The sequence below is a fragment of the Syngnathoides biaculeatus genome, chromosome 12, assembly GCF_019802595.1.
Source record: "Syngnathoides biaculeatus isolate LvHL_M chromosome 12, ASM1980259v1, whole genome shotgun sequence".
NCBI classification, from domain to species: domain Eukaryota; kingdom Metazoa; phylum Chordata; class Actinopteri; order Syngnathiformes; family Syngnathidae; genus Syngnathoides; species Syngnathoides biaculeatus.
This window is the reverse complement of record NC_084651.1, coordinates 28914402-28940696: the sequence shown is the minus strand read 5'-3', so window position 1 is coordinate 28940696 and position 26295 is coordinate 28914402. Positions and strand designations below refer to the sequence as shown.

Genomic DNA, 26295 nt, shown 5'->3' with positions numbered 1-26295 from the left:
TAGACCACCGAAGTTGATGGGCACACAATGAAATTATGGGAAATACAGTAGTAGTGGAGGCTAGACTCAGGACAGAAGTCTGTGAGGAACAGTATGGATTCATCCCAAAGATGCTTGTGGAAAAGTACAGAGAAGGTCGGTTTACATTCTACCGGTTCTCCGGGTCGGGTTGCAGGGGCAGTAGCTTTAGCAGGGATACCCAGACTTCCATTTGCCCAGCCACTTCATTCAACACTTCCGGAGGGATCTCAAAGCGTTCCCAGGCCAACCGAGAGACAGTCTCTCCAGTGTGTCCTGGATCGTTCCCGGGGTCTCTTTCCGGTGGAAACAGGTAACCAGGGAAGCATCCGGGATGCATCCAGATCAGATGCCCCAGCCACCTCACCTGGCTCCTCTCAATGCGGAAATGCGGCTGCTCAACACTGAGTCTCTCCCGGATGGCCAAGCTTTTCACCCTATCTCTAAGGGAGAGCCTGGACACCCTGCGGAGGAAACTAATTTCTGGTGCTTAGGGTAGGGCCGTACATCAACTGGTATATTGAGAGCTTCACATTTCGACGTCCCCCCCTCTGTACCACAATGGACATGATACCAAGTCCATACCACTGCAGTGATCCGCCTGTCGATCTCCTGTTTCATTCCTTCCTCACTCGTGAACAAGTACCCAAGATACTTGAACTCCTCCACTTGGGGAAAGATCTCATCCCAGTCTCAGAGAGGGCACGCCTTTTCCAACTGAGGACCACGGTCTTAGATGTGGAGATGCTGATTCCAATCCCAGCCGCTTCACACTCGGCTGTGAACCGCTCCAGTGAGAGTTGGAGATCACGGCTTGATGAAGCCAACACCGAACCGCTCCAGCATCAGTTGGAGAAAACGAGTGCCTGGTGGCTGAGCCTTCATCCATGGGGCTTGGCAAGGCACAGCCCAAAGGGGTAACATAGGTCCCTATTCCTATGGGCTCACCACCTGTAAGACCAGCCACAGGGGTTGGGTTCAATTTGAGCTGAGCGGTAGTGGAAGGCAGGAACTATGAAACTAAATAGAACTATGTCAAATTACTGAAATTGGATGTGTGAGGGGGATTGGCTTCTTTTCCCCACCTCTTCTCCTTCTGTCCAAAATGTGTGGATCAGTACAGATGGGTTTGAGTTACCATATATTCATTTGTTCCTTTTTTTCCATTTATGCGGCCCCGGGTCGTGGGGGCAGTAGCTTGATCAGAGAAACCCAGACTTCCTTCTCCCAGCTACTTTCCCCAGTTCTTTTGAGGTGATCCCGAGACATTCTCAGGCAAGCAGAGAGATGTTGTCTCTCCAGCGTGCCCTGAGTCGTTCCCGAGGTCTCTTCCCGGTGAGATGTGCCCTGAATACCTCACCCAGGAGAAATTCAGGGGGCATCCTTAACATATGACTGAGCCAACTTATTTGGCTCCTGTCAATGGAGAAGATCATCAGCCTAACTCTGAGCCCCCCCCCCCCCCAGATGACAGAGCTTCTCACCCTATCTTCAAGGGAGAACCCAGGCTGCCTGTGGGAGAAACTCAATTCTGCCGCGCTTGTGTCCGGGATCGTGTTCTTTTGACCCACAGCTCATGACAATTGGTGAGGATATCGACTGGTAAAGACAGAGCTTTGCATTTCTGCTTAGCTGCACTGATCCTTTCAGTCTATCTCGCATTCGATTCTTTCCTCACTTGTGAACAAGTCCCTAAGATACTTGAACTCCTCCACTTAGGGCAGGATGTCATACTTGACCTGGATAGGGCACACTACCCTTTTACGACTGAGGACCATTGTCTCAGATTTGGAGGTCCTGATTCTCATCCCAGCTCCTTCACACTCAGCTGCAAACCACTCCAGTGGGAATAGGAGATTTCGGCTTGATGAAGCCAAGAGCCACATCATCATCATCATTGTGATCCATGTCTACTTTCTGGGAACTGCACCATTCCAGTCCTCTGCTGATGAGCTTCTGCGACCTCGCATTTGGCTGTTCTGGCACTTCAATGACAGAACGCCACTTGGGTTGTGGCGGCCATTTCCAAACCACTCCTCTCCAGGTCTTACTGTCATTGACCACTTTTTATTTAAGTCCCCCGACGGAACGAGCAAGTCCCCAGCGTGAAAGCTTTCCAGCACCACTTTCGAGGTCTCCAAAAAGGTTTGGCACTCTAAAAACCTGATTGTTGTATAGACTAGCAACACTCACTCCCCTCTCCCTCTTGTCCACCCAAGTAAATCCCAATGTACAGAGACCGCAAGTCGTGAGAACAGTTACGTCCCACCAACTGAGAAAGAGCGAGAGTGAGCAAGAGATTTTATTTTACAATGAATGAACCATGTTCGTTTTTCTAAAGCAAGTTAGCTCATTGTATTTGAACATTAAGGTACAATACAAAATATTTATTTGCACTGCCAAAGTGAATTTTTTTTTATGCAGTTAATTATAATTTTTTAGTGTCGGTCATCTACATGCCAAAACAAGAGTGAATTAGCATTGTATCATATTCCCTGTAAACGTCAGCATAAGTCTCTGTTCACACAACAGCTCGCTTTCCTTGTTCCCTCCAACCCCCTCCCCGCCCTCAACTCTCCCAGTCAATCACAGATCACACTCGGACGGTTACCTTCAAGGCCTCCCCAAAAATTGGAAATTGCAGAACTTATGAACACAAATGCAGTGCTGATTATTTTGAGCACCATCAGTGTAAGCTCCGAGTACCGTGATTGGTACAACACTGAGAATCACTGGTCTAGAGTCAATTGCAAATTGATCCCCTGAATGTTCATCTTTTTTTCCCCAATTTATCTTTTTTTCCAGTTTCATGAAGACAAGAAGAATATTCCATTTACTAAATGACTGAAGCCTAAAATGTACATCAAATTAAGAGAATACCTGTGTCGGAGACTCATCTTTTTTTTGTAAAATCTTGAGTTTATCAATACAAATGAACTCACCTGTATGTGCTCTAGTGTTTTGTTCTTGATTCCCTGTTTCTCTTCAGAACTGCGGCTTGCCACAGACATCAGTTGGTGGATATAGCTGAAGATCTCCTCCTTCATGGGAAGTAAATCAAAATGGTTAATCTTCATTTTTAGTTTTCCATCACATCTCAAAAACACAACCCACTCAGGATGTAAATGACCATGCATTTACTAAAACAAACATATGAATTTAAAGCCATGTTTTTTTTAATCATTTTATGTTACCTTTCTCAGAGGGTCTTTTAGGTAGCAGTCGATGGTCTTGTCATACATATGTTTCTTCTCATAAAGAAATTCCAAAATTTGGTAGCTAGATTGATAGGCAAGGAAACACAAACTAATTGCAGTTGAAGAGTAAATACATTTGTGAAATACATGAATAATTTCACCTTAAAAATTGATTTATAGTAATCCCTCCCTACTTCGTGTTTCACCTCTTGCGACTTTAGTGCATCGTGTCCCCCCGCCCCCCCAAAAAAAGCCAGGTCAGCTTACTATACTATATTACGTGATGTGCATTGATACAACGTGTATTGATACAAGGCAACATTCCCGGAACAAAATGTAGACCAATGAAGCAAAAAATAAATAATTGATTGCATTAATTAGGGACTCTAAATTGGCCCAAGGTGTGATTGTTAGTGCTACTGTTGTCTGTCTCTATGTGCCCTGCGATTGGCTGGAAAGCAGTTCAGAGTGTACCACACATCTTCCCTGATGATACCTGGGATTGGTGGCACCACCACCGCGACCCTTGTGTGGATAAGCGGCTCAGAAAATAATGAATGAAAAAAGAGAAACAAAGAAGCTGGTGTTAACAAGTTGTGTCCAAAACTACGAGTAAAACGCCACATGGCAACGCTGCTGTAATTTTCACTCAGAAAAATATTTCTCTGCTTGCATGTCCCCGAGAGCCATACATCCCACCATTATTGGTTGGCTTTCCACACAATACTGTAAAAGTGCCATTCATGTAAAACTCGAGGGTCGCACTAATAAATTCTCATTTTAAGGTAGGCTCCACAAAATATTATCTTGCGGGCCGCCAGTTTGAGATCACTGGCTGAAAGGATCCTTCCGAGCAGCAAACCGGTGCTTCGTACCATTATTGTTCCCACCACCAATTTGTCTCCCCTACATTTCCCGACCAAGGACAGGCAACTATTGCGGGAAAGATTAACAAAGGTTTTATAATTAAAGATTTAAGTAAATATGTGGACTTTTGTAATCCTAGTCTCAAATATGTAAAGTATAAATACTGAACATATTTGAATCATTCTGGTACCCAGATACACACACATGAAAATTCCTGGAGTGCGTGTGGGGGTGGGGGATGGTTGTGTGCGCGCGCGTGTGTGTGTGTGTGTGTGTGTGGAGGGGGGAACCTACTTTTCGGTTTTTCACATTTTGCGGAGGGTTCTGCTCCCCATTAACGGCGTAAAACGAGGGATTACTGATATTCAAATTAACGTAGTTCTTATTAATGGAAAACTCCAATTCAAATTCAGAAATCCAGGGTTAAAGTTTCTTAACCCCAAGATGCTCTTGATACTCTGCTCTCAATGTGTGAATGAGTTGGTTCTCTTGCCATTTTAACTCAGATTGCAGAAGCTGGTTGTTTGAATGCTGAGGAAAAATTTCACTTTAATGCTATCATGGATGTCTTATTACTACTGTTTTTGTGTGTATTTCCCCAATTTTATTTCATTTAGGAAGAAATTGAATATTTTATAATAGCCTTCCTATTTGATACAAACTTTTCCATTATGTCAGCTACTCACAACTTGGCTCTTTGTGCCAAAGTCAAAAGCTTTTCTTCATCAAACTGCACCACACCCCCAACTTGGAGCAGTTGCAGCAGAACCTTCAAAGAGAGAACAGTAAAGACCAACCATGGGCACATTACATTGTCAAGAAATTCCATATATGTGTGTAGAATAAAAATGACACAAAAATACTACACCTGCAGCAACCCAGGGAAAGCTCTATTACCATGTCATAATTTGATACAATTGACCGAAACACTTGTAGAGAAAACAGGTCAGCCGCTGAAACCATTACCGAGCTGTCTTGATTTAATACCATCTAACTTTTTCAAAACTATTGTGAAACCAGTTCTTGCTGAATAGTCACTCATGGTGTAGTGGTACACACGCCTGCCTTCGGTGTGGGCAGCGTGGGATCGATTCACAAATCCCGCTTAGTGATGGTGTCGATATCTGCCCAGCGACTGTCTGGCGACCAGTTCAGGGTGTAGTCCGCCTTTCGCCCGAAGCGAGCTGGCATAGGTTCCAGCTTTCCCGCAACCCTTGTGAGGATAAGCGGCTTGGATGACATGACATGGTGGTTCTTGCTGATTTGCAACCTATAATTTCAGACTTCAGTCTGGCGAATTTCCTAAACCTCTTAAAGTAGCTGCTGTTAAGCCTCCTTTAAAAACGGAGCACTGGACGCTTCCGTGTTAGCAAAAAATAGACCCCTCTCTATTCTCCCTTTCATAGCCAAGATTGTTGAGAAAGTTATTTTTAATCAACTCAGCAATTTCTTGAATTTAAATGGACTTTTTGAGAAATTTCAATCAGGTTTCCGAACCTATCATAGTACAAAATCTACTCTTATCAAAGTGCTAAATGAATATAAGATTGAATACAGACTGAGGAAAGGTGTCAATTTCGGTCTTGTTGGATCTCAGTGCGGCTTTTGAGACCATAGATCACAATACACTGCTAAACAGGTCGGAAACGTGGGTAGAACTAAATGGAACGGTCCTGAAATGGTTCAGGTCCCACCTGGAGTTTCTTTGTGTCCATTGGAAGTGCTCAATCTCAACAAATGGCAAACCACTCCTGTTCAGCCTGTATATGATACCCTTGGGTCAAATTTTCTAGAACTTTAGTTTTGACTATCATAGTCATCCAGATGACACACAATTATAGAGTTGGTGCACGTGACGTCACCATTTTCACAGCGCCATATTGCCGGTCAAACAGAGCTGCTCGACATTGTGGGAGACATTGAACCAGAGGAGAATATTTACAATACCCGAGACCTGTTGTGCTGTTGGTTGTCACAACAGACAAGACAGATATTCAAAGAGATCATTCAATAGCAAACCAGCCGAAAAGACCAGAAAAGATCGATGGATTTCAGCAATTAAACATGATGGATGGTGCCTAACCAAATACACATGCCTGTGTAGCGATCACTTCATTTCAGGGAGGAATTATTCTTAATCTCAAATTACCAAAAAGTATTTCTAACGACAAAATGACTCATTTGAGAACATGCGTATTTAAAAAAAGAAAATAAACCGTCCCCTAATTGAGATGTCACCTTATCGTGGTGTCCCAATGATCGGAGGAGCTAAATTGTCTGGGGCTTCATGGCCCTGGTAGGGTCATCCATGGCAAAAAGGTCCTAGGTGAGGGACCAGACAAAATACGACTCCAAAACCCCTATGACTAATACAAAAATTGGATCTTGGTTTTGCTTGCCCAGACCTGGGTCACCGGGGCCCCTCTGGAACCAGGCATGAAGGTGGGGCACGAAGGCGAGCACCTGGTGGCCGGGCCTACACCCATGGGGCTTGGCCGGGCACAGACCTAAAGGGTAATGTGGGTCCCCCTTCCAATGGGCTCACCACCCATGAGAGGGGCCATAGGGGTTGGGTGCAATGTGAGCTGGGCAGTGGCCAAAGCTATAGGGATCAGGTTGCGGTGACCAGAGGGACCTTGGCGATCTGATCCCCGGCGACAGAAACTAGCTCTAGGGACATGGAATGTCACCCTCTTTAGCAGGGAAGGAACCCGAGTTCGTGCGTGAAGTCAAGAAGTTCAGACTAGATACAGTCAGACTCGCCTCTACACACTGCTTGGGCTCCGGTACCACTCCTCTTGAGACGGGTTGGACTCTGTTCCACTCTGGAGTTGCCCACGGTGAGAGATGCCGAGTAGCTATGGATATACTCATTGCCCCCTGGCTCCGGGCCTGTACGTTGGGTTTTACCCCAGTGGATGAGAGGGTAGCCTCCCTCCCTCTTCAGGTAGGGGGACGGGTCCTGACTGTTTGTGCTTATGCACCAAACAGCAGTTCAGGGTACCCACCCTTTTCGGAGTCCTTAGAGGGAGTGCGAGAGTGCTCACTCTGGTGACTCCATCATTCTGCTGGGGGACTTCAATGCTCACATGGGGAATGATAGTGAGACCTGGAAGGGAGTGATTGGGAAGAACGCCCTCCCCCTTCACGATCAGAACCCAAATGGTGGTCTGTTATTTCACTTCTGTGCTCATCATGGATTGTCCATAACGAGCACCATGTTCAGGCATAGACTTGTCAACATGTGCACCAGGCACTAGGACACCCGAGGCCGCAGTTCGATGATCGACTTTGTAGTCATGTCATCGGACTTGTGACCGCATGTCTTGGACACACAGGTAAAGAGAGGGGGAGAGCTGTCAACTGATCAACACCTGGTGGTGAGTTGGCCCCGATGGTGGGGGAAGATGTTGGTCCGATGTGGCAGGCCCAAACGTATTGTGAGGGTCTGCTGGGAATGGCTGGCAGATTCCCCTGTCAGAAGGAATTGAAACTCCCACCTACGAAAGAACTTTGCTCACGTTCCGGGGGAGGTGGGGGACTTTGAGTCCAAATGGATGATGTTCCACGCCTCCATTGCTGAGGCGGCCGACTGGAGCTGTGGCCGTAAGGTGGTCGGTGCCTGTTGTGGCGGCAACCCACGAACACGATGGTGGACACCATAAGTGAGGGATGCTGTCAAGCTGAAGAAGGAGTCCTATCGGGTATTTTTAGCCTGCGGGACTACCGAGCCAGCTGATAGGTACCAGCTGGCCAAGCGTAATGGAGCTTTGGTAGTCGATGAGGGAAAACCTGGGCATGGGAGGATTTCAGTGAGGCCATGTAGAAGGACTTTGGGACGGCTTTGAGAAATTCTGGTCCACCATCCAGCATCTCAGGAGGTGGAAGCAGTGCACCTCAACACTTTGTATAGTGGGGACAGGGCGCAGCTGACCTCAACTTGGGATGTTGTGAGTCGGTGGGGAGAATACTTCAAAGATCTCAATTGCACAAACACGCCTTCCCATGAGGAAGCTGAGTCTGGGTTCTCTGAGGAGTGATCTTTTATCTCTAGGGTTGAGGTCACCGAGGTGATTAAAATGCTCCTTGGAGGCAGGGCCCCAGGGGTGGATGACATTCGCCCAGAGTTCTAAAGGCTTTGGATGTTGTGGGGCTGTCCTGGTTCACACGCCTCTACAACTTCATGTGGACATTGGGGACAGTACCTCTGGATTGGCAACTGGGGTGGTGGTCCCCCTTTTCAAGAACCAAGGCTGTCCTTTGTCACCGATTTTGTTCACAACTCTTATGGACAGAATTTCTAGCCGCAATCGAGGTGTAGGGGGTATCCGGTTTGTGGCCTCAGCATCGCATCCCTGTTCTTTGCAGATGAGGTGGTTCTGTTGGCTTCATCAGGCCATGCTCTCCAACGCTCACTGGAGCAGTTCGTAACAGAGAGTGAAGCTCCTGGGATGAGAATCAGCACCTCCAAATCAGAGACCATGCTCCTCAGTCAGAAAAGGGTGGCGTGTCATCTCCTTTTCGGGGATGAGATCCTGTTCCAAGTGGAGGAGTTCAAATATCCTGGGGTCTTGTTCACGAGTAAGGGAGGAATGGAGTGCGAGATCAACAGACAGATCACTGCAGTTTCTGCAGTGATGAGGACTTTGTATCAATCCGTTGTGGTGTAGAGGGAACTAAGTTGAAAGACAAAGCTCTCATTTTGCCAGTTGATCTACATTCCTACCCTCACCTATTGGCACGAGCTGTGGGTCGTGACCGAAAGAACAAGATCCCGGATATAAGCGGCCAAAATGAGTTTCCTCCGCAGGACGTCAGGGCTCTCCCTTAGAGATAGGTTGAGAAGCTGTGTCATCTGGGAGAGGCTCAGTCACGAGCTGGTGCACCTACGCATTGAAAGGAGCCAGATGAGGTGGCTGGGGCATCTGATCCGGATGTTTCCCTGGTGAACTGTTCTGGGCATGTAGCACTGAAAAAGATCCCGGGACAACCCAGGACATGCTGGAGAGACAATGTCTCTTGGCTGGCCTGGAAATGAATTGGGATCCCTCCAGAAAAGCTGGAAGAAGTGGCCGAGAAAGGGAAGTCTGGGTATCCCTGCTGAAGCTATTTCCCCCACGACCTGACCCGGAGAAACGATAGAAGATGGATGAATGTGTGTGTGTGTGTGCCACCCCCCCCCCCACACACACAGTTGAAACCATAAGTTTAGATATGCTGCAAAAATCATTTAATTTTTTGGTCTGTCTGAAGTCAAATCAGAGCCTCTCCTTTTTAGGTCAGTCAGGATAACCAAAATTATTTCATTTCGTTACATGGCACACTCATGAGAATATTAGAATTTGGAATTTTAGAGAATTTTATTAGATTTTCTTCAAGGTTAAAAGTTTCCATACGCAATGCTTAAAGAACATGGTGAAGCTCAAGTGAACTAACAACATGTGAGTTAATTGACGGCACACCTGGGATATATTTGAGGGAACACACCTCAAACACTCTGCTTCCTTGTTTGCAATCATGGGAAAATCAAAAGAAATCAGTCAGGAAATCAGAAAAAGAATTGTGGCACTCCACAAGTCTGTCTAACCCTTAAGGTTAATTTTCCAGATCCTTGAAGGTCCCACGTTCATCTATTCAAACAAGTGTACCCAAGTATAAACATCATGGGAATGTCCAGTCATCACGCCGGTCAGGAAAGAGACCGCCTCTTTGTCTCAGAGATTATGTTTTTGTCCGAAATTTGCAAATCAAGGCCAGAACAAACACTAAAGACCATGTGAAGATGCTTGATAAAGCTGGTTAGAACTTGTCATTCTACACAATTTAATGAATCCTGCACCGACATGAGAGTAAAAGGCCACTCACTGAGAATGAAGCCCATCACTCCTTAGAGAAACATTAAAAAGACATTACAGTTTGCAAAAAGACACCAAGACAAAGATCTTAACTTCCAGACATATCCTGTGGTCTAATGTAAGTAAAGTGGAGCTATTTGGCCATAATGATCAACATTATATCTGGAGGAAAAAGGGGGAACCTTGTTGACCTAAGAACACTATACCAACATTGAAGTAAGGAAGTGGCAGGATCATGTTAAGGGGCAGCTTTGCTGCAGCAAGAAGTGGAGCTCTTCATAAAATATACAACATTATGAAGAAAGAAAATTACATGGAGATAAGGCAAGAACTGAAGACATCAGCCAGGAAGCTTGGGTGCAAATGGGGCCTTCGAAATGGATAATGAGATACTGCCAAAATCGTTAAAACGTGGCTTGAGAATAAAGACAGTGTCTTGCAGTGTCCATCACAAAGCCCTGATCTGGATCTCATCAAAAGTCTGTGGCCAGATTTGAAAAGGTGTGAGCAAGGAAGGCAACCGACAAACCCGACTCATTTCACCAGTTCTGTAAGGAGGAACGGGCCAGGATTCCAGCAGAGTATTGTCAGAAATTTGTGGAAGGTGACCCAAAATGTTTGACCCAAGTCATGTCAAAGGAACCGCTATTTGATACTGAAGAAATGTATGTAAATTTTTGACTGAGAAGAAAATATCTCAGAAATTCTATAAGTGTGGCATTGAAAGTGTTTGTGACACATAAGTCAAAGCTTAAAACAGGTATTGTTATCAAAACTACAAATAATATTAATCACTTTGATGATATTACGAGTCGATAAAAGTGAGTTGGGAACGATTCATAAAAGTGCGAAGTTGCATCAGTCTGACTCGATACAATGCGCTACACATATTTATCTGTGACGTTATGCGCAGACATTACAGTGGAGCCATCAGCATTGGAAAACACGCTGTTCCAAATGCAATGGCAGATGAGCAGCACTTTTTTAGGAAGAAAACATCTCAGAAGCAAGCGAAGCGACCGGGGCCATTTTACCATTTTGTTTCGCACCAGATTTAGACAATATGTTTCCACTGACATAAGAATCCCCTACAGACACAGACAAGTAGGGTGACGAGGAGGACGAGGGACCCGATGAAATATTCTAAATGACTGGTCCATAATTGTTCGATTTCCTCACCCTTTTCCAAGTCTTGTGTATGTAGCGGACTCAGGAGGACCCCATGTCGGGTGAAGTAAATATCATGGATGTTACTAATCTAGAGCTATGTGTTATGAGTGTCTATATTTTTATTTTAGTTATTCATTCTTTATTCTCTTTATTTTCCTTTCTTATTTACTTAAGTTATGATGTTGCAGGTCTTTTTGTTACGTTTTGAGGGAAGGACTCAAGATTTATGGAACGTTCAAGAAGTGCCGATTAAAGAAGAAATCCAGTGCTCTGCATGAACAGTGTATCCAATAGGTCATGTAATATGTACCCTATTTTGACAATGTGATCCTAAATCCTCTGTCATTTAATAGTGCTTTGAGATTTTTAATCGACAATTACAAATTTTCCGGGGCGCTGCCATTTTCGCGAGTCACATGATGTACGTGGGCGTATGTAACGTGTACTGTGGCATACATATTACATAAGCTATTGGATACACTGTTCATGCAAAGCACTGGATTTCCCCATTAAGACACACAAAATACAATACAAAACAATAACAAAACTAACACAAATTAGGAGTACAAAGACAGTTTAGCTACATTTAACACAAGCTAACTCGCCAAATGACGTATATTAATCAAAGTTGAACGAATATTACAAATAGGCAAATGTTATTTCCAGCGAATGTTCCAAGTCGGTGAATGTTCCAGAAATGTCCAAAAGATGAAAGGCAGAAGGCAGTGTGGCGTCCGTGTACTTGTGTCCATGTCCGAAAGGATTAGTGGTAGAAAGAAGCCCCTTGGACAGCCATCCTTGTCCCTTAAAGGGGAAATCCGGTGCTTGCATTAACAGTGTATCCAATAACTTACGTAATATGTACCCTATTTTGACAATGTGATGTTAAATCCTCTCTCATTATATTCATTCATTCAATAGTGTTTTGAGATTATCGACAATTACAAATTTTCAGCGAGTCACATGACTTACGTGCGCGGATGTGACGTGTACATTTACACCATTTATGGCCAGCGCTGATTTCTCAGATTTATCCTCATCTGATGAAGAAATAGCAGTATCGGTTGATCGGGAAGATGGAGGAATACTTCCATACAGATTTGAACCTGTGGCTGTGAATGTTGAATATTCGGATGGTTCTTTGGGCGAAATGACTTCAGATTTCCCCTTCAAAAGCAAGACAACTGCCTTGTTATATTTTGGTGGTTTGACCAAGGGGATTTATTCTAAATTCACATGTTACATATGCTATAAACTTGAGACAAATTAGTACCCCCCCATTATTTTTTTTTTACTATAGCTCTATACACACCTTTTATTTGGAACCCACAAAGGTCTTGTCCTTTGCACCTGTGCAATCCATTTTTCACGATGAATCAGGTCTTTTGGAAACATGAAAACTGGATCCATCCTCGAGAGTATTCAAGCAAAAATGCAGAAAAAACATCTAATTTCTCACCAGTACATGAGGTAAATACACTCAATTCTGCAGCTGAAGTTTTCTGCATAATACGTCACTTCCGGCTTTTTCTTTAACTCCACATAGTCCACGAGATTAAAAAAAAATCTATGTACGGCAACATTCTGATGTCCTGTGGACAAACGGATGATTCCATTTCGGACGATTTTTTGGGGTAAAAAAAAACATAATTTACATATTTTTGTGTCACGAGGACTTTAACAAAATTGAATAATTTTGGTGAGTTGACTAAACTGAAAGAAGAGGTTTATTCTGATTTGATTTCAGACAGTGAGACAAAAAAAAGGTTTTTTTTGCACAGTATATGTAAACATCTGGCTTCAACTGTGAAGAAAAAAAGAGAAAGAAAGAAAAAGAAAGAAGGAAAGAAAAAAAGAAAAAAAAGAAAAAGAAAAAGAAAAAGAAAAAGAAAAAGACAGATCTTTTCACTCACCTTAAATCAAGTTTTAACTTATGAAATTAAGTTGTCGATATTGATAAATGGACACATACAGTATGATACGAAAAACTCAAAAGTTATGTGGCCACCATCTTGCACATATTGACCAGCTACAATTGATGAGAACTAGTTTTAAATTCAAATTGTATCACAAACCTGCTGTCGTTCAGTATGTCGAGAGGCATCACCAGATCTGCAGAGGAACTCCAAGACCTGAACAGAAGCAAATAAAGATTAATTATGTACACTGGTATTGCATTAATTGGTAGTTAAAAAAAAAAAAAAAGATCTGAGATCGATGTAGGAATTACGCCTTGGATTGGTATTGTGAAAAGAAAAATTGTGGCTGGAGGAACAGTGATTATGGGCAATTATAGTCCTGAGTTAGGGGTTGAGAAGCCTTAAAGTGTGTGTGGGCGGACAACTCTAAAAAGTGTTTAGAAGTGCCCTGTGTTTGGAGGTTGTGCCAACACAAAAAGGTTGTAAATCCCGTGATTGCCAGACACACCGGTAGGTTGAGGCCAGTCCGAAACTTTCTAGACCAGGAGGTTGTCTTATTCTTATTGGAGAATCCTAGAGACGAGAATTCCTCATTCGAAATCAAAGGACTAAGTGTACACTATGAAAATAAATTGAGAAGAATAACCCTGATGAACTATGTAAATAAATTAAGAATAACCCGGATAAACTATGAAAATAAATTGAGAAGAATAACCCGGATTAACTAGAAAAATAAATTGAGAAGAAAAAAAAAGGGAAGAATAACCCAGATGAACTATATAAATAAATTGAGAAGAATAACCCGGATGAACTATGAAAATAAGTTGAGAAGAATAACCCGGATGAACTATGAAAATAAATTGAGAAGATAAAAAAATTGAGAAGAATAACCCAGATGAACTATGAAAGTAAATTGAGATGAATAACCTGGATGAACTATGTAAATAAATTGAGGAGAATAACCCGGAAGAACTATGAAAATAAATTAAGAAGAATAACCCGGATGAACTATGAAAATAAATTTAGAATAACCTATATGAACAGTGAAAATAAGTTGAGAAGTATAACCGGATGAAAAGTGAAAAAAAAATTGAGAAGAATAGCCAGGATGAACTATGAAAATAAATTGAGAAGTATAGCCCGGATGAACAGTGAAAAAAATTTGAGAATAATAGCTCAGATGAACAGTGAAAATACACAATTGTAATTTATTTTAAGAGAGGTTGTTTCATTAAACTAAAGAGGCTCGAGCAAATTTTGCAAAAAAAATATGAGTAAATAAATAAAAGGAAAAACATATACTTCTCCTTTCGGCTTGTCCCGTTAGGGGTCGCTAAAGGGTGTCATCTTTTTCCATCTTAGCCTATCTCGTGCATCTTCCTCTCTAACCCTTACCACATCCATCAACCTTCTCTTTGGTCTTCCTCTCGCTCTTTTGCCTGTCAGCTCCATCCTCCGCACCCTTCTACCAATATACTCACTCTCTCGCCTCTGAACATGTCCAAACCATTGAAGTCTGCTTTCTCAAACCTTGTCTACAAAACATCCAACTTTGGTTGTCCCTCTAATTAGCTCATTTCTAATCCTATCCAACCTGCTCACTCCGAGCGAGAACGTCAACATCTTCATATCTGCTACCTCCAGTTCTGCTTCCTGTTGTTTCTTCAGGGCCACCGTCTCTAACCACTGTTTTATTCACTTTGCCCTTCATCCTAGCAGAGACCCTTCTGTCACATAACACACCAGACACCTTCCGCCAGCTGTTCCCACCTGCTTGGACCGGTTTCTTCACTTCCTTACCACACTCACCATTGCTCTGGATTGTTGACCCTAAATATTTGAAGTTGTCCACCCGTGGTATATCTTCTCCCTGTAGCCTACCCCTCCCCCTCCACCCCTCTCATTCGCACACATATATTCTGTTTTACTTCGGCTAATCTTCATTCCTCTCCTTTCCAGTGCATACCTCCATCTTTCTTATTGTTCCTCCGCCAGCTCCCTGCTCTCACTGCATACCACAATATCATCTGCAAACATCATGCTCCAAGGGGATTCCAGTCTAACGTCCTCTGTCAGCCTATCCATTACCACTGCAAACAGGAAGGAGCTCAGAGCTGATCCCTGATGCAGTCCGACATCTACCTTAAATTCTTCTCTCACACCTCACCATTGTTCTGCTGACATCATACATGTCCTGTACTATTCTAACATATTTCTCTGCCACGCCAGACCTACAGATGCAGTACCACAGTTCCTCTCTTGGTACTCTGTCATGTGCTTTCTCTAGATCCACAAAGTCACAATGTAGCTCCTTCTGACCTTCTCTGTACTTTTCCACAAGCATCCTCAAAGCAAATAATGCATCTGCGGTACTCTTTCTAGGCATGAAACCATACTGTTGCTCGGAGATACTTCTGTCCCGAGTCTAGCCTCCACTACTCTTTCCCATAACTTCACTGTGTGTCTCATCAACTTTATTCCTCTATAATTCCCACAGCTCTGAACATCACCTTTGTTCTTAAAAATGGGAATGAGTACACTTTTGCTCCATTCTTCACACATCTTTTCCCCCGCTAGTATTCTGTTGAATAAGTTGGTCAAAAACTCCACAGCCATCTCTCCAAATTGTTTCCATACCTCCACCGCTATGTCATCAGGACCAACTGCCTTTCCATTTTTCATCCTTTGTAGTGCCTTTCTAACTTCATTACTAATCATTGCCACTTCTTGGTCCTTCACACTTGCCTCTTTCTGCTCTTCCTTCTCTCTCATTTTCTTCATTCATTAACTTCTCAAAGTATTCTTTCCATCTATTTAGCACACTACTGGCACCAGTCAATACATTTCCATCCCTATCCTTAATCATCCTTACCTGCTGCACATCCTTCCCATCTCTATCCCTCTATCTGGCCAACCAATAGAGAACTTTTTCTCCTTTTCTGTCCATCCTGGTGTACATATCATATGCCTCTTGTTTAGCCTTGGCCACCTCTACCGTTTCCCTTCGTCGCATCTCAATGTACTTCTTTCGCCTCTCCTCACTCCTCTCACTGTCCCACTTCCTCTTTGCTAATCTCTTTCCTTGTATGACTTATGTATTTTGTGGTTCCACCACCAAGTCTCCTTCTCCCCTTTCCTACCAGATGACACACCACGTACTCTCCTGCCTGTCTCTCTGGTTACCTTGGCTGTCGAAGTCCAGTCTTCCGGGAGCTTCTGCTGTCCATCAAGAGCCTGTCTCACCTCTTTCCGAAAGGCCGCACAACATTCTTCCTTTCTCAGCTTCCACCACATGGTTCTCTGCTCTTCCTTTGAGAGAGTAATTCTGTCATTGGTGCATATTATAATGGACATATTGGTGACGGAAACAAGGGTGATGAAGAAGTGATGGGTAACTACGGCATCCAGGAAAGAAACTTTGAGGGACAGATGGTGGTGGACTTTGCAAAAAGGATGGAGATGCCTGTAGTGAACACTTATTTCCAGAAGAGCGAGGAACATATAGTGACCCACAAGAGCGGATAAATAATAATCCATCTGAGATCATATAAATTGTGGAAATTAAAGGGACCTTAATAAAATGGCCTGATGGGTATGACGATAACCAATGGTAGTTAAAAAAAATCATCTGCTGGCTCGCAGGTGAGTGTCTCATACACGATTGTAGTGTGGTGAGGCAAGCGTGCGTGTGTAAGTGCGAGACCAACGGAGGAGATACGACTTGTAGGTTTGCTGTTCTCATTCCTGTTTTTTATACATTTGCATTTTTTAAGGGTGAGTTCTTTGAGTTTTTGGCCGCGTGAGTGCGTGACGAGGTCCACCTTCCGCATTACTTGGGAAAAAGAGAGAGAGAGCGGGGAGTCAATTTAAAACAACATGGAGGATGCCTTTTCAAAATGGATCGAACTTTTTCCAACCAAACATCCCAACAGCTTTAAAAATAGCAGAATTAAAGTCTCATGTCCAGAATCTTTTAGGTGCCCACCCTTACTCCGTTCTTGAACGAACCAGAGGTCTTGAAGACCCAGAGGAATCTTACGAAGGTCCAGCTTTTCCTCCTCATCAGCCTGTGACTCGTTACCAAATCTTGCAGGCACCCATGTTAGCCAAAGTTAATCCTTCCACTGGTAATTCTGCTATGTTTTACAAACCTTTCTCTCCCAATGATGTGAGTGTGTTGTCCCACCTATGCAATCTGGGGGTGCCAATTGGCTTCAGGCAGTGCAGAGAGCCGTTAAGGGATAAATGTTAACAGCAGGTGGCATCCGTGTTCTCCTTACACAATCATGTCCGCGTTCATAGTTGAAGACTGATGCAAAATTCAGGTTTCCGGAAAACCACGTCTTCTCCAGTGCCGGCTGGCACCCGTTGATGACATCATTTGAGAAGGACTCAGTCATTGTCTTTAACTCATCGGAGCCCGGAATATTCTTTAAGTAAAAAGCTTCGAAGAAACTGTTCATCGTCTCCAGCCTGTATTTGGATAACCAACATTCTCACTACCCAAAATTAAACAAACACGCGGAGGAGAAAAAGCATCCTCCAACAAATTATATCTTTGAAGAACTGTCTCGTCTATTGTGACAACTGTAGGAATAACTGAATATAATCATACATCTGCTTCCAAGAAAGAAATGCTTTGCTCCGCTCTAGATAACGTGGCAGCCGGTTAGCAGGAGACAGCACAAGAACAAAAACATTGATTCGTCAGAACTGTTAGAACCTGGAGCACCTGTTTGTTAAAAAAAAAGATGACCACACATGTACTCGGCAATCTTTCACACAGATGCACACACAAACACGAAAAAACAAGTACACTTTGTTTCCAACTACATTTTGCTCGCTCGTCTTCCTTTTGGAACATCCATGTAAATAAGGGGCATTTTGACAATGAATAGAGGTCCTGAGGAGAGGATAATCAAAGAGTGCAGTGGTGAATTGTTCGAGACAGTATCTCTCCTCTCTCCTTGCAATCTGTCAAACATGAACTGGTGTCTTTGGTTCCTTTTTGTCCAGTTTAATGAATGTCGAGTTGGTAAACCTGAAGTTTACTTGGTCCTTCGAGCCAGATTTCAAGATACCTGATGTTTCCAGGGGCTGAGTCGACGTCCAGGCAAAGACATTGGCCAGAGCACTTGAGACCCTTCAGGGACTGGGCATTGACTTTGCTTCTGGAGGTTGAGGGTTGATGAAAAGGCGAAGAAAGTAAAGACATCTCTGGTGAGTAGAAGACTCATGAGGAATGAGTTTGCGCATCTGGGCGACTCCGGCAGAACAAACCTTAAGAATACTAGTCCCTGTCGAGTAGTCAAATTAGTCTATAAAACAGAGAAAAGGGCAATGTGTGTCCTGTACGTACTTGAGCTCCGTGAAATGTGTGCATGTGTAAAAGTGTGAGTGGAGGTTCGCTACCTCATTTGAATAGGAAATTGAGTGACAACTGTTTGAAGATGCAGAGGTAAGAATTCGTCGCCACTTGTGGTAGAAGCTTGAGAACTGCCTCAAACAGAAAGTAATTGTCACCCTGTTCAGGGGAAAGTCAATATAGTCACCCTAGGTGAATCACTGACACCAACAGGGGAAAAAGAAACGGTAAAATAGTTGATACACCAAGATCTGAAATAAAAATTAATGTGTAAGGACTGGAAGTTTGTAGTAACCCAATGTCGTTCTAAAACAAAACCTCTAAATTTGTGGATAAAACAATATGGCTTTGCTGGCCAGCTCAACACACGCACAAGAACATATACAGTTAAGAAACCAGTCAATCACATTTGAAAAATGTACGGTTGTGGTTAGTCATGCTCAAAGACAGTTACGAGTGTGGTCCACAGGTCATGCCCTCAGATAAAGTTGCGAGTGTGATTAGGGATGGAATCTCAAAACCTTAAAATAACTTATTGGATTAATATAACATAACTGTAAATTAAAAATAAACAAATACCTAACTAAAATAGAAAAAAAAAATTTCCAACTCAGAAATGTTAAGTTCCAATTTCAACTGATATTAGTAAAACATGATATAAAACGGTATTTAAAATTTTCCATCAATAAAAATTCTTGATCTGACAAACTTTATCTGAAGAAAAGTTAAATGCACTGGCCTGTCAAGGAATAAAAACAAATGGTCTATACCCACAATGTTTTGAAATTGCTGAAAGTTTAGTTCAACAAAATCAGCATTAGCGGCAACAAGCTAGCGATACATTGTAACACACATTCCTGTCGGAAATCGTGAAGAATTGTTATAATGTATCATAATTTACGGCGGTATCTATTGTCAATCCAGTGATGAAAGCTAGCAGAAGATGATCTATATCTTCCTAAAGCATGTAGAGGGGAAAAATTTTCTACTTCAAGATAACGCGTGCCATGGGGAAAATGACCGTTATAACTTAGATCAAGTCAAAGTAAATCACAATCTCATATGTATTGTAGTTAGCGGGGTGGGTGAAGGTGGGGGGGTGCACGCGCGCGATGCCGCGACTGCCATAAATATGAGGCCGGCTTATTATAATGCGCCTTTATGTGCGTGGGCTCCACATATTGGCCACCCCTGAATCAAGCGATGAGGTGGATTTTTTTTTTTTTGGCACGCCATCACACGATCAACCAAAACTGCCTTGCGATTGACGGATTGAGCACCCCTGGTGCAACTGAATTTCCTTTGACAGCGCTCATGATGTTGATGACGTTCAACGTAAATGCGTTCGCAATAGGTGAAGCAGCTCGGAACATGTGGTTTTGGCATCACTTCCGGACATGCTCAGTACGGTTAACTTGCATTTACTGTTTCCGGGTGAAGATTGATTGTATCGGAGCAGGCTTGTTTAGTTAACACCAACTATAAAAAACATGTAAATTAATGTCAAGACCACACAAAATAAGCAACATCTTTAGACATCTATTTTTTCTACTCGTAACAAATTTAATGCACGTGATTTTTCATGTTCAACTGTGCAGATTTACGAGCCCAAAGGCGCGCGAGCGCGGTCGCGCTCGTCAAATGTGAGTGACTGAAGAAACACACAAAAATTATTAAGAAGAAAAAAAAACTGGACTCAAGATGATATGAAAACGGTCATAAAAGGTATCACATCTCAAAGTTGATGTAACAGAGTTAGTCCAGGGAATGGAAGACTTGAGAAAGTCTTACCACTTAACAAATTTAGATGACAGCAAAGTACTTTCTCACCGCAGCAGGAAGCATAGGGAGTTCAAGGGTTAATAGTGTACTTTTGCTAGATTTAGACAAAAAGCTAATTTTACTGCCATTGGAAGAGCAAAATAAAACGACAATGAACCATTTGAAGAATATAGAATCGCAATAACTGCATGTTTTAAAGCAAACTGTGGTATTCCTGAGGATCACACTCCAGGGATTGGGTATCAAGAGCAATTAAAAAAATGCTCTTCATGCGAATTCAAATAACCCTACAAAACAATGGATTGAAAAACATTGGTTTGACAAACCAATTGGTAGCTTGTAACAATACGTTTAACCAAGTACTACATGCAGAAACAGTGCTACAAAATGGAAAAAAAGCAAGTTGGCACCTTTCTGACAGAGGAAGGAGAAATTTGTGTTGTGTGTAGACGAACAAGAGGCAGGGGAAGAGTAATGGGGTGGGGATGCAAATTTGATCAAAAAGAAATTATTTGCTAGTGTTGTGGAGAAAAAGGTCACATTTCACGTGACTGCCCAAAAAGCAAAACACCCACCACCGCAAAACAAGAGCAGCCATCTTCTCATCAAAAATGTCCCAACTAATGCTCCCAAAACACATTTTAATTTGCCCCATACATTTGTTGGGAAGAGATGGCTTGCGTAAACTAGGACTGGGCTTAGTTCCCTCACCGATAGGAAATATAGGAGTAAAAAGAAAAAATGAATTACTGGGAGGACTGTTGAATGTCTTACAAATAGAAACCCAGCACTCTATCATTACACCTTAGTGATTCAAAATAAACCTCCCACAAGAACACGAGATCTCTTGCTGCAAACAGCTCGAGACATGATTGAACAACCATAAAATTAACTAATTGACTCACTGCATGTGACTATGTAGTATAAGATAAACCTATCACAGCCCACATCAGCCAAAATCATGATTGATGATTGATACTAAGATGGTAAATCAGTCATGGTGGCAGGAACAAGACTGACTGACAAACTAAATGCATTGCACAAGGAATGGAACCCACCACCCACGTCATTGCACAAACAAACTGGACAGGAGTGGAAGAGGTGGGACAATTTTTATAGGTAGCACAAAATGTTTCTGATTGGACAGAAAAAGAACCAGATTTGGATTAGGATGACTGAGCTGTCCAGAAAAATCACCTGATTAGACAGTGTTAAACAATCTGACACCACATGCTGCTGTATTAACAGTGGTATCACGATCTATACAGACAATACTGGAAAAATAGAGAAATAGTGGCAACCACAGGGAAATCAGTGACACATCCAGAGCTACAACAAAATTTGTTCATAGTTAAATTACCAAAGGAAATAGCCACCTGTAAATGTGCAGCACACACATCAAATACAGACAAAGTATCATTAGGAAATGCATTTGCAGATAGAACAGCAAAAGAAGTAGCAGCAAAAACCTTTATGGGATTAGCTGACCATATAACAAATGAAGACATACTTTCAGATGTTGAACAAAATGCAACAACAAAGCTTACCAGCAGGACTAAACGTGTAAAAACCAAAGTGCTACATTACAAATTAGGATTTATGTCAGCACAGATACAAAACCTATTTTACCAAAACATCTTTTTAAGTGGCCAGCAATATTGAGCAAGTCTAATTTCTCAACAGGGGGAATGGTAGCCTTGATACAAAGGCATTACACTACCTATGGGTTTTAACTTGTATGCAAAATATTCCATCCACTAAGTGAGAGAATGAATACTACAATTAAGAACAGACTGAAGAAATCATGGAAGAAACACAGACCATGGACACAATCGATAGATTTAGTCAAACTATGCATACATTTGCATGCACCACAGGTCTCATTCCATTCAAAACGCTTTTTGGGAGACCATACAAATAGATATTTTCCACACAATGAGAGATCAGACGAAAGATGGGGGGAAAAAAAAATTAAAAGTGGGAAGGTCCCTTTCAGAAGTTCTTAAAAACCCCGCACCGCTTTAAAAATAGCAAAAAGAAATACTTGAGTTCATTTGTCGATTCTAAGAAGGTTACTGATTTTGAAACCATTGTTAATACTAAAAACTAATTTGTTTTTATTGGCCTGTTGTAAGATAGCAGTTCTCATTCCCACTACTGAGGTCCCTGTAGTCCGGTGACACAGGGGTAGTGGTATTTAGAACGTTTCCATCTCCACCTGGTGAAGAAAACAACCTGACCGAGGCATTTAGGGGAGTGAGACTGCTGTCATAATGGTGATTAAACAGTTAAATTTTGCTGTTGGGTGTTGGATGAAAACTCTATCCGTTATTTTAATTTTTCTATTCGATTGGTACCTGTGGGAAAAGCCCAAGGTCCCAGAAAAACAAATTGAATAACTACATACAAAAAAATAAATTTGAGTTAATTAAAATGACACGGTAGATCCGCAAATGTAAAACCATATTCTTGTGACAACAATCAGGCCATGAGAGTTGCAAGTGTTACAATATGTGTAGCTGCGAATGGAACTCTGGCTTATGTGTCTTCCAAAAATCCTCAATTCCGTGTTTAGATTTGTTAAGGTCACTTATATTTCTTTCGGCTTGTCCCGTTAAGGGTCGCCACAGCGTGTCATCTTTTTCCATTTAAGCCTATCTCGTGCATTCTCCTCTCTAACATCCACTGTCCTCACAACATCCATCAACCTTTTCTTTGGTCTCTCTCGCTCATTTGCTTTGGTTAGGTATGTCATCGGGACCAACTATCTTTCCATTTTTCATTCTGTTTTTCATACCTGTGGAGATATAGAAGCAATTTGGATAGGTGGCTGTGGAGTTTTTGGCCAACTTATTCAACAGAATACTAGCAGGCGAGAAGATGCTTGAAGAATGGAGAAGTGTGCTAGTTCCCATTTTTAAGAACTAAGGCGATGTTCAGAGCAGAGGAAACTGTAGAGGAATAAAGTTGATGAGGCACACATACCTGAAACTTGGGGAAAGAGTAGTGGAGGCTAGACTTCCAACAGAATTAAGTATCTGCAAGCAACAGTATGGTTTCATCTCAATGAAGAGTACCACAGATGCAATATTTGCCTTGAGGAAGCTCGTGGAAAACTACAGAGGTCAGAGGGAGCAATATTGTGCATTTGTAGATCTAGAAAAAGCCTATGACAAAGTACCAGGAGAGGAATTGTGGTACTGCATGCGTAAGTCTGGCGTGGCAGAGAAATATGTTACAATAGCACAGGACATGCAATGGTGAGTGTGGTAAGGAAGTCAGGAAACAAGTTCAAGCAGGTTGGAACAGCTGGCGGAAGGTATCTGGTGTGTTACGTGACAGAAGAGTCTCTGCTAGGATGAAGTTCAAAGTTTATAAAACAGTGGTGAGGACGGCCATGATGTACAAATTAGAGACAGTGGCACTTAAGAGACAACAGGAAGAAATGAAGATGCTGAGGTTCTCTCTTGGAGTGAGCAGGTTGGATAGGTTTAGAAAGGATTTCAAGAGAGGGAAAGCCAAAGTTGGATGTTTTGGAGACAAGGACTTTGATGGTTTGGACATGTTCAGAGGCAAGAGAGTGAGGACATTGGTAAAAGGGGTGCTGAGGATGGAGCTGCCAGGAAAAAGAATGAGAGGAAGACCAGAGAGAAGGTTGATGGATGTTGTGAGGGAAGAGGTGAGGGGGTGTTAGAGAGGAAGATGCAGGCGATAGTTGCACATGGAAAAAGATGACATGCTGTCGCAACCCCTGATGGGACAAGCCCAAGGGAAAAGAAATATAAAGTTGAAACAAAATGACAGATGAGATACTTGTACAATGTATTTTAAGAAACCTTCCGTTGTGTTACAGGGGGTGCTGTTTATCGACCTTTATAAAATCTGACTTTCTTTGACACTCCCTGAATGTGTCATGGGGTGGTCCTCGGCAAAGCCGTGGGCAGACAGCATACACACACACGTGCACGTATGCACAAGTTCTTAGTTAATGACAATCTTTCTTTGATACATTAAAAGTCAACTGACTCATAAAACATAATTTTTAGTATGTTTTTAATGAAGAAAAAAGTCAGCCGGAATGGACCCATCCGTTTTTTTCACCACACGTCAGATTGTTGTTGTTGGATTTTTGCATCTCCCACCATGAAAATTCTCTCGAGGCATTAGTGTTAAAGAAAAATCAGGAAGTGACGTTTTTTGTAGACACCCACACTGGCAGATTTGTGTGCTCATACCTGTTTTACTGGGAGGAACGTAGCTGTTTTATTCTGCGTGTTAGCCAAAATGCTAACTCGTATTGCTAGATTTTGCTCGAACACTCGGGAGGATGGATTCACTCTTCACACTTTTCCAAAAGACCTGTTTCGTCGTGAAAAACGGATTGCACAGGTGCAAAGGACGAGAGCTTTGTGGGTTCTAAATGACAGGTAGGTGTGTATAGAGCTATTAAAAAAAATTACCAGGTAATCGGCAATTGTTGGTAATTGTTGACCTTGTTAATTAATGATGTTTTAAAAAATGCTTTATCTGCCTAAGGCAAATACAGGGTACATTATGTATCATGTATTACATGTAAACTAAGCTCCAAGAACTTACCTGGTCAAATAATTTTCTGTTTACAAAAAGTGTGTTGTCTGGTTTGGACAGCTGCCGAGCCAAAAACGTGAAAAGGCCACCCACTTGGCATGGTGTAAAGTCTGTGTTGTCCACCATCACCTAGGTAAACAGAAAATTATATTGGAAACTGTTCCCTCAAAATCAACCTAATAGTTGGGATGTCCTGTTCCAACTTTTTTTACTTCCGACCTAATAACGATATTGCAGCCTTGAGTTTTGCTGACCAACATCACAGTTATCAGACATATGTGACTTACTTTGTGATATGGACTGTAAGAAAAGGCTTGATTACCAGATATTACTAAGAACAATAATACTTTAAGAGCGGAGGGTGGCGGTACGAGGTAAACTAGCCGGGAGAGTGTGTGGGTGAGCAGCAGATCGTTGTTCAAGAAAGTTGCATGTGCTGACGAAATGTTCATTAAACATCGCCTAAAAGAACCCAGTGACTTCTCCTTTTCATTTTTTGCAGTACATACGCGAATTCTGCCATTGGATGTAGCAACCATCATCCCTCATTCATTGAATCACATTAGAAAATGGCACAAACTGAATAGCTGTATGTTATAGTTTCAATTTCCAATGGATTTTTTTTTTTTGCACGCAACACAGAATATCTGCACAGAGACCACATCAGTGGTGTGGAACTACACACGTGTGGAGTTTGAAGGTAACACTGGCTTACTACTTTTTTTTGGGGGGCATGCGGTCACACAATCAACAAAAACGGCCTCGCGATTGACTGATCGACACATTGAGCACTCCTGCTCTACACCGTCGCCAGGATCCTTGAAGGTGCATGGGAGTTCACCCAACAAGTCTATATGTATTTTATGGACTTGGAAAAAGGCGTTTGACCGTGTCCCTCGGCAAGACCTGTTAGGGGGTTCTTCGGGAGTATGGGGTACCCCCTGATTTGGGCTGTTCGGTCCCTGTATGACCAGTGTCAGACTTTGGTCCTTATTGCCGGCAATAAGTTGGACTCCACCAAGACTACCCTTTGTCACCGATTGTTTTCATAACTTTTATGGACCAAATTTCGAGACGCGGCGTACAGTTTAGTGGCCTCAGCATTGCATCTCTCCTCTTTTCAGATGATGTGGTTCTGTTGGCTTCATCAAGCTGTGATCTCCAATGCTCACTGGAACGGTTCGCAGATCGAGTGTGAAACGGCTGGGATGAGATGCAGGACCTCAAAATTTGCATGCCCTCACTGGGTCAGGGATGAGATCCTGGCAAGTAGAAGAACTCCAGTCTCTTGGAGTTTTGTCCACGAGTGAAGGAAAAATGGAGCGAAAGATCGACAGGCAGATCAGTGCAGCATCTACAGTGATGTGGACTTTGTATCGATCCATTGTGGTTAAGAGGCTGCTAAGTCATAAGGCAAAGCACTCAATATACCATCCAATCTACGTTCCTACCTTCACCTATGGTCACGAGCTGTGGGTCGTAACTGAAAGAACAAGAACCTAGATATAAGTGGCCGAAATGAGTTTCCTCAGGCA

The 26295-nt window shown here is 42.6% G+C and overlaps 1 protein-coding gene across 14 annotated transcripts in view; it reads right to left on the bottom strand.

Annotated features, from left to right (window-relative positions):
- The window catches only part of vps8 (VPS8 subunit of CORVET complex), a 235964-nt gene that overhangs the window by 58620 nt on the left and 151049 nt on the right, over positions 1-26295 (bottom strand). For 13 of the 14 annotated variants that reach the window (XR_009797466.1, XR_009797467.1, XR_009797468.1 and 10 more), the window contains 5 exons: positions 24770-24889; positions 13183-13239; positions 4769-4851; positions 3213-3297; positions 2961-3059 (listed from right to left, as the gene is read on the bottom strand). Coding sequence is in view for 11 of the 14 variants with exons in the window: in XM_061837413.1 (XP_061693397.1) it covers positions 2961-3059; positions 3213-3297; positions 4769-4851; positions 13183-13239; positions 24770-24889 (444 nt within the window). In the remaining 3 variants the exon portion in view is untranslated. The remainder of the gene's footprint in view (positions 1-2960; positions 3060-3212; positions 3298-4768; positions 4852-13182; positions 13240-24769; positions 24890-26295) is intronic. The other variant, XM_061837410.1, reaches the window with a different exon arrangement.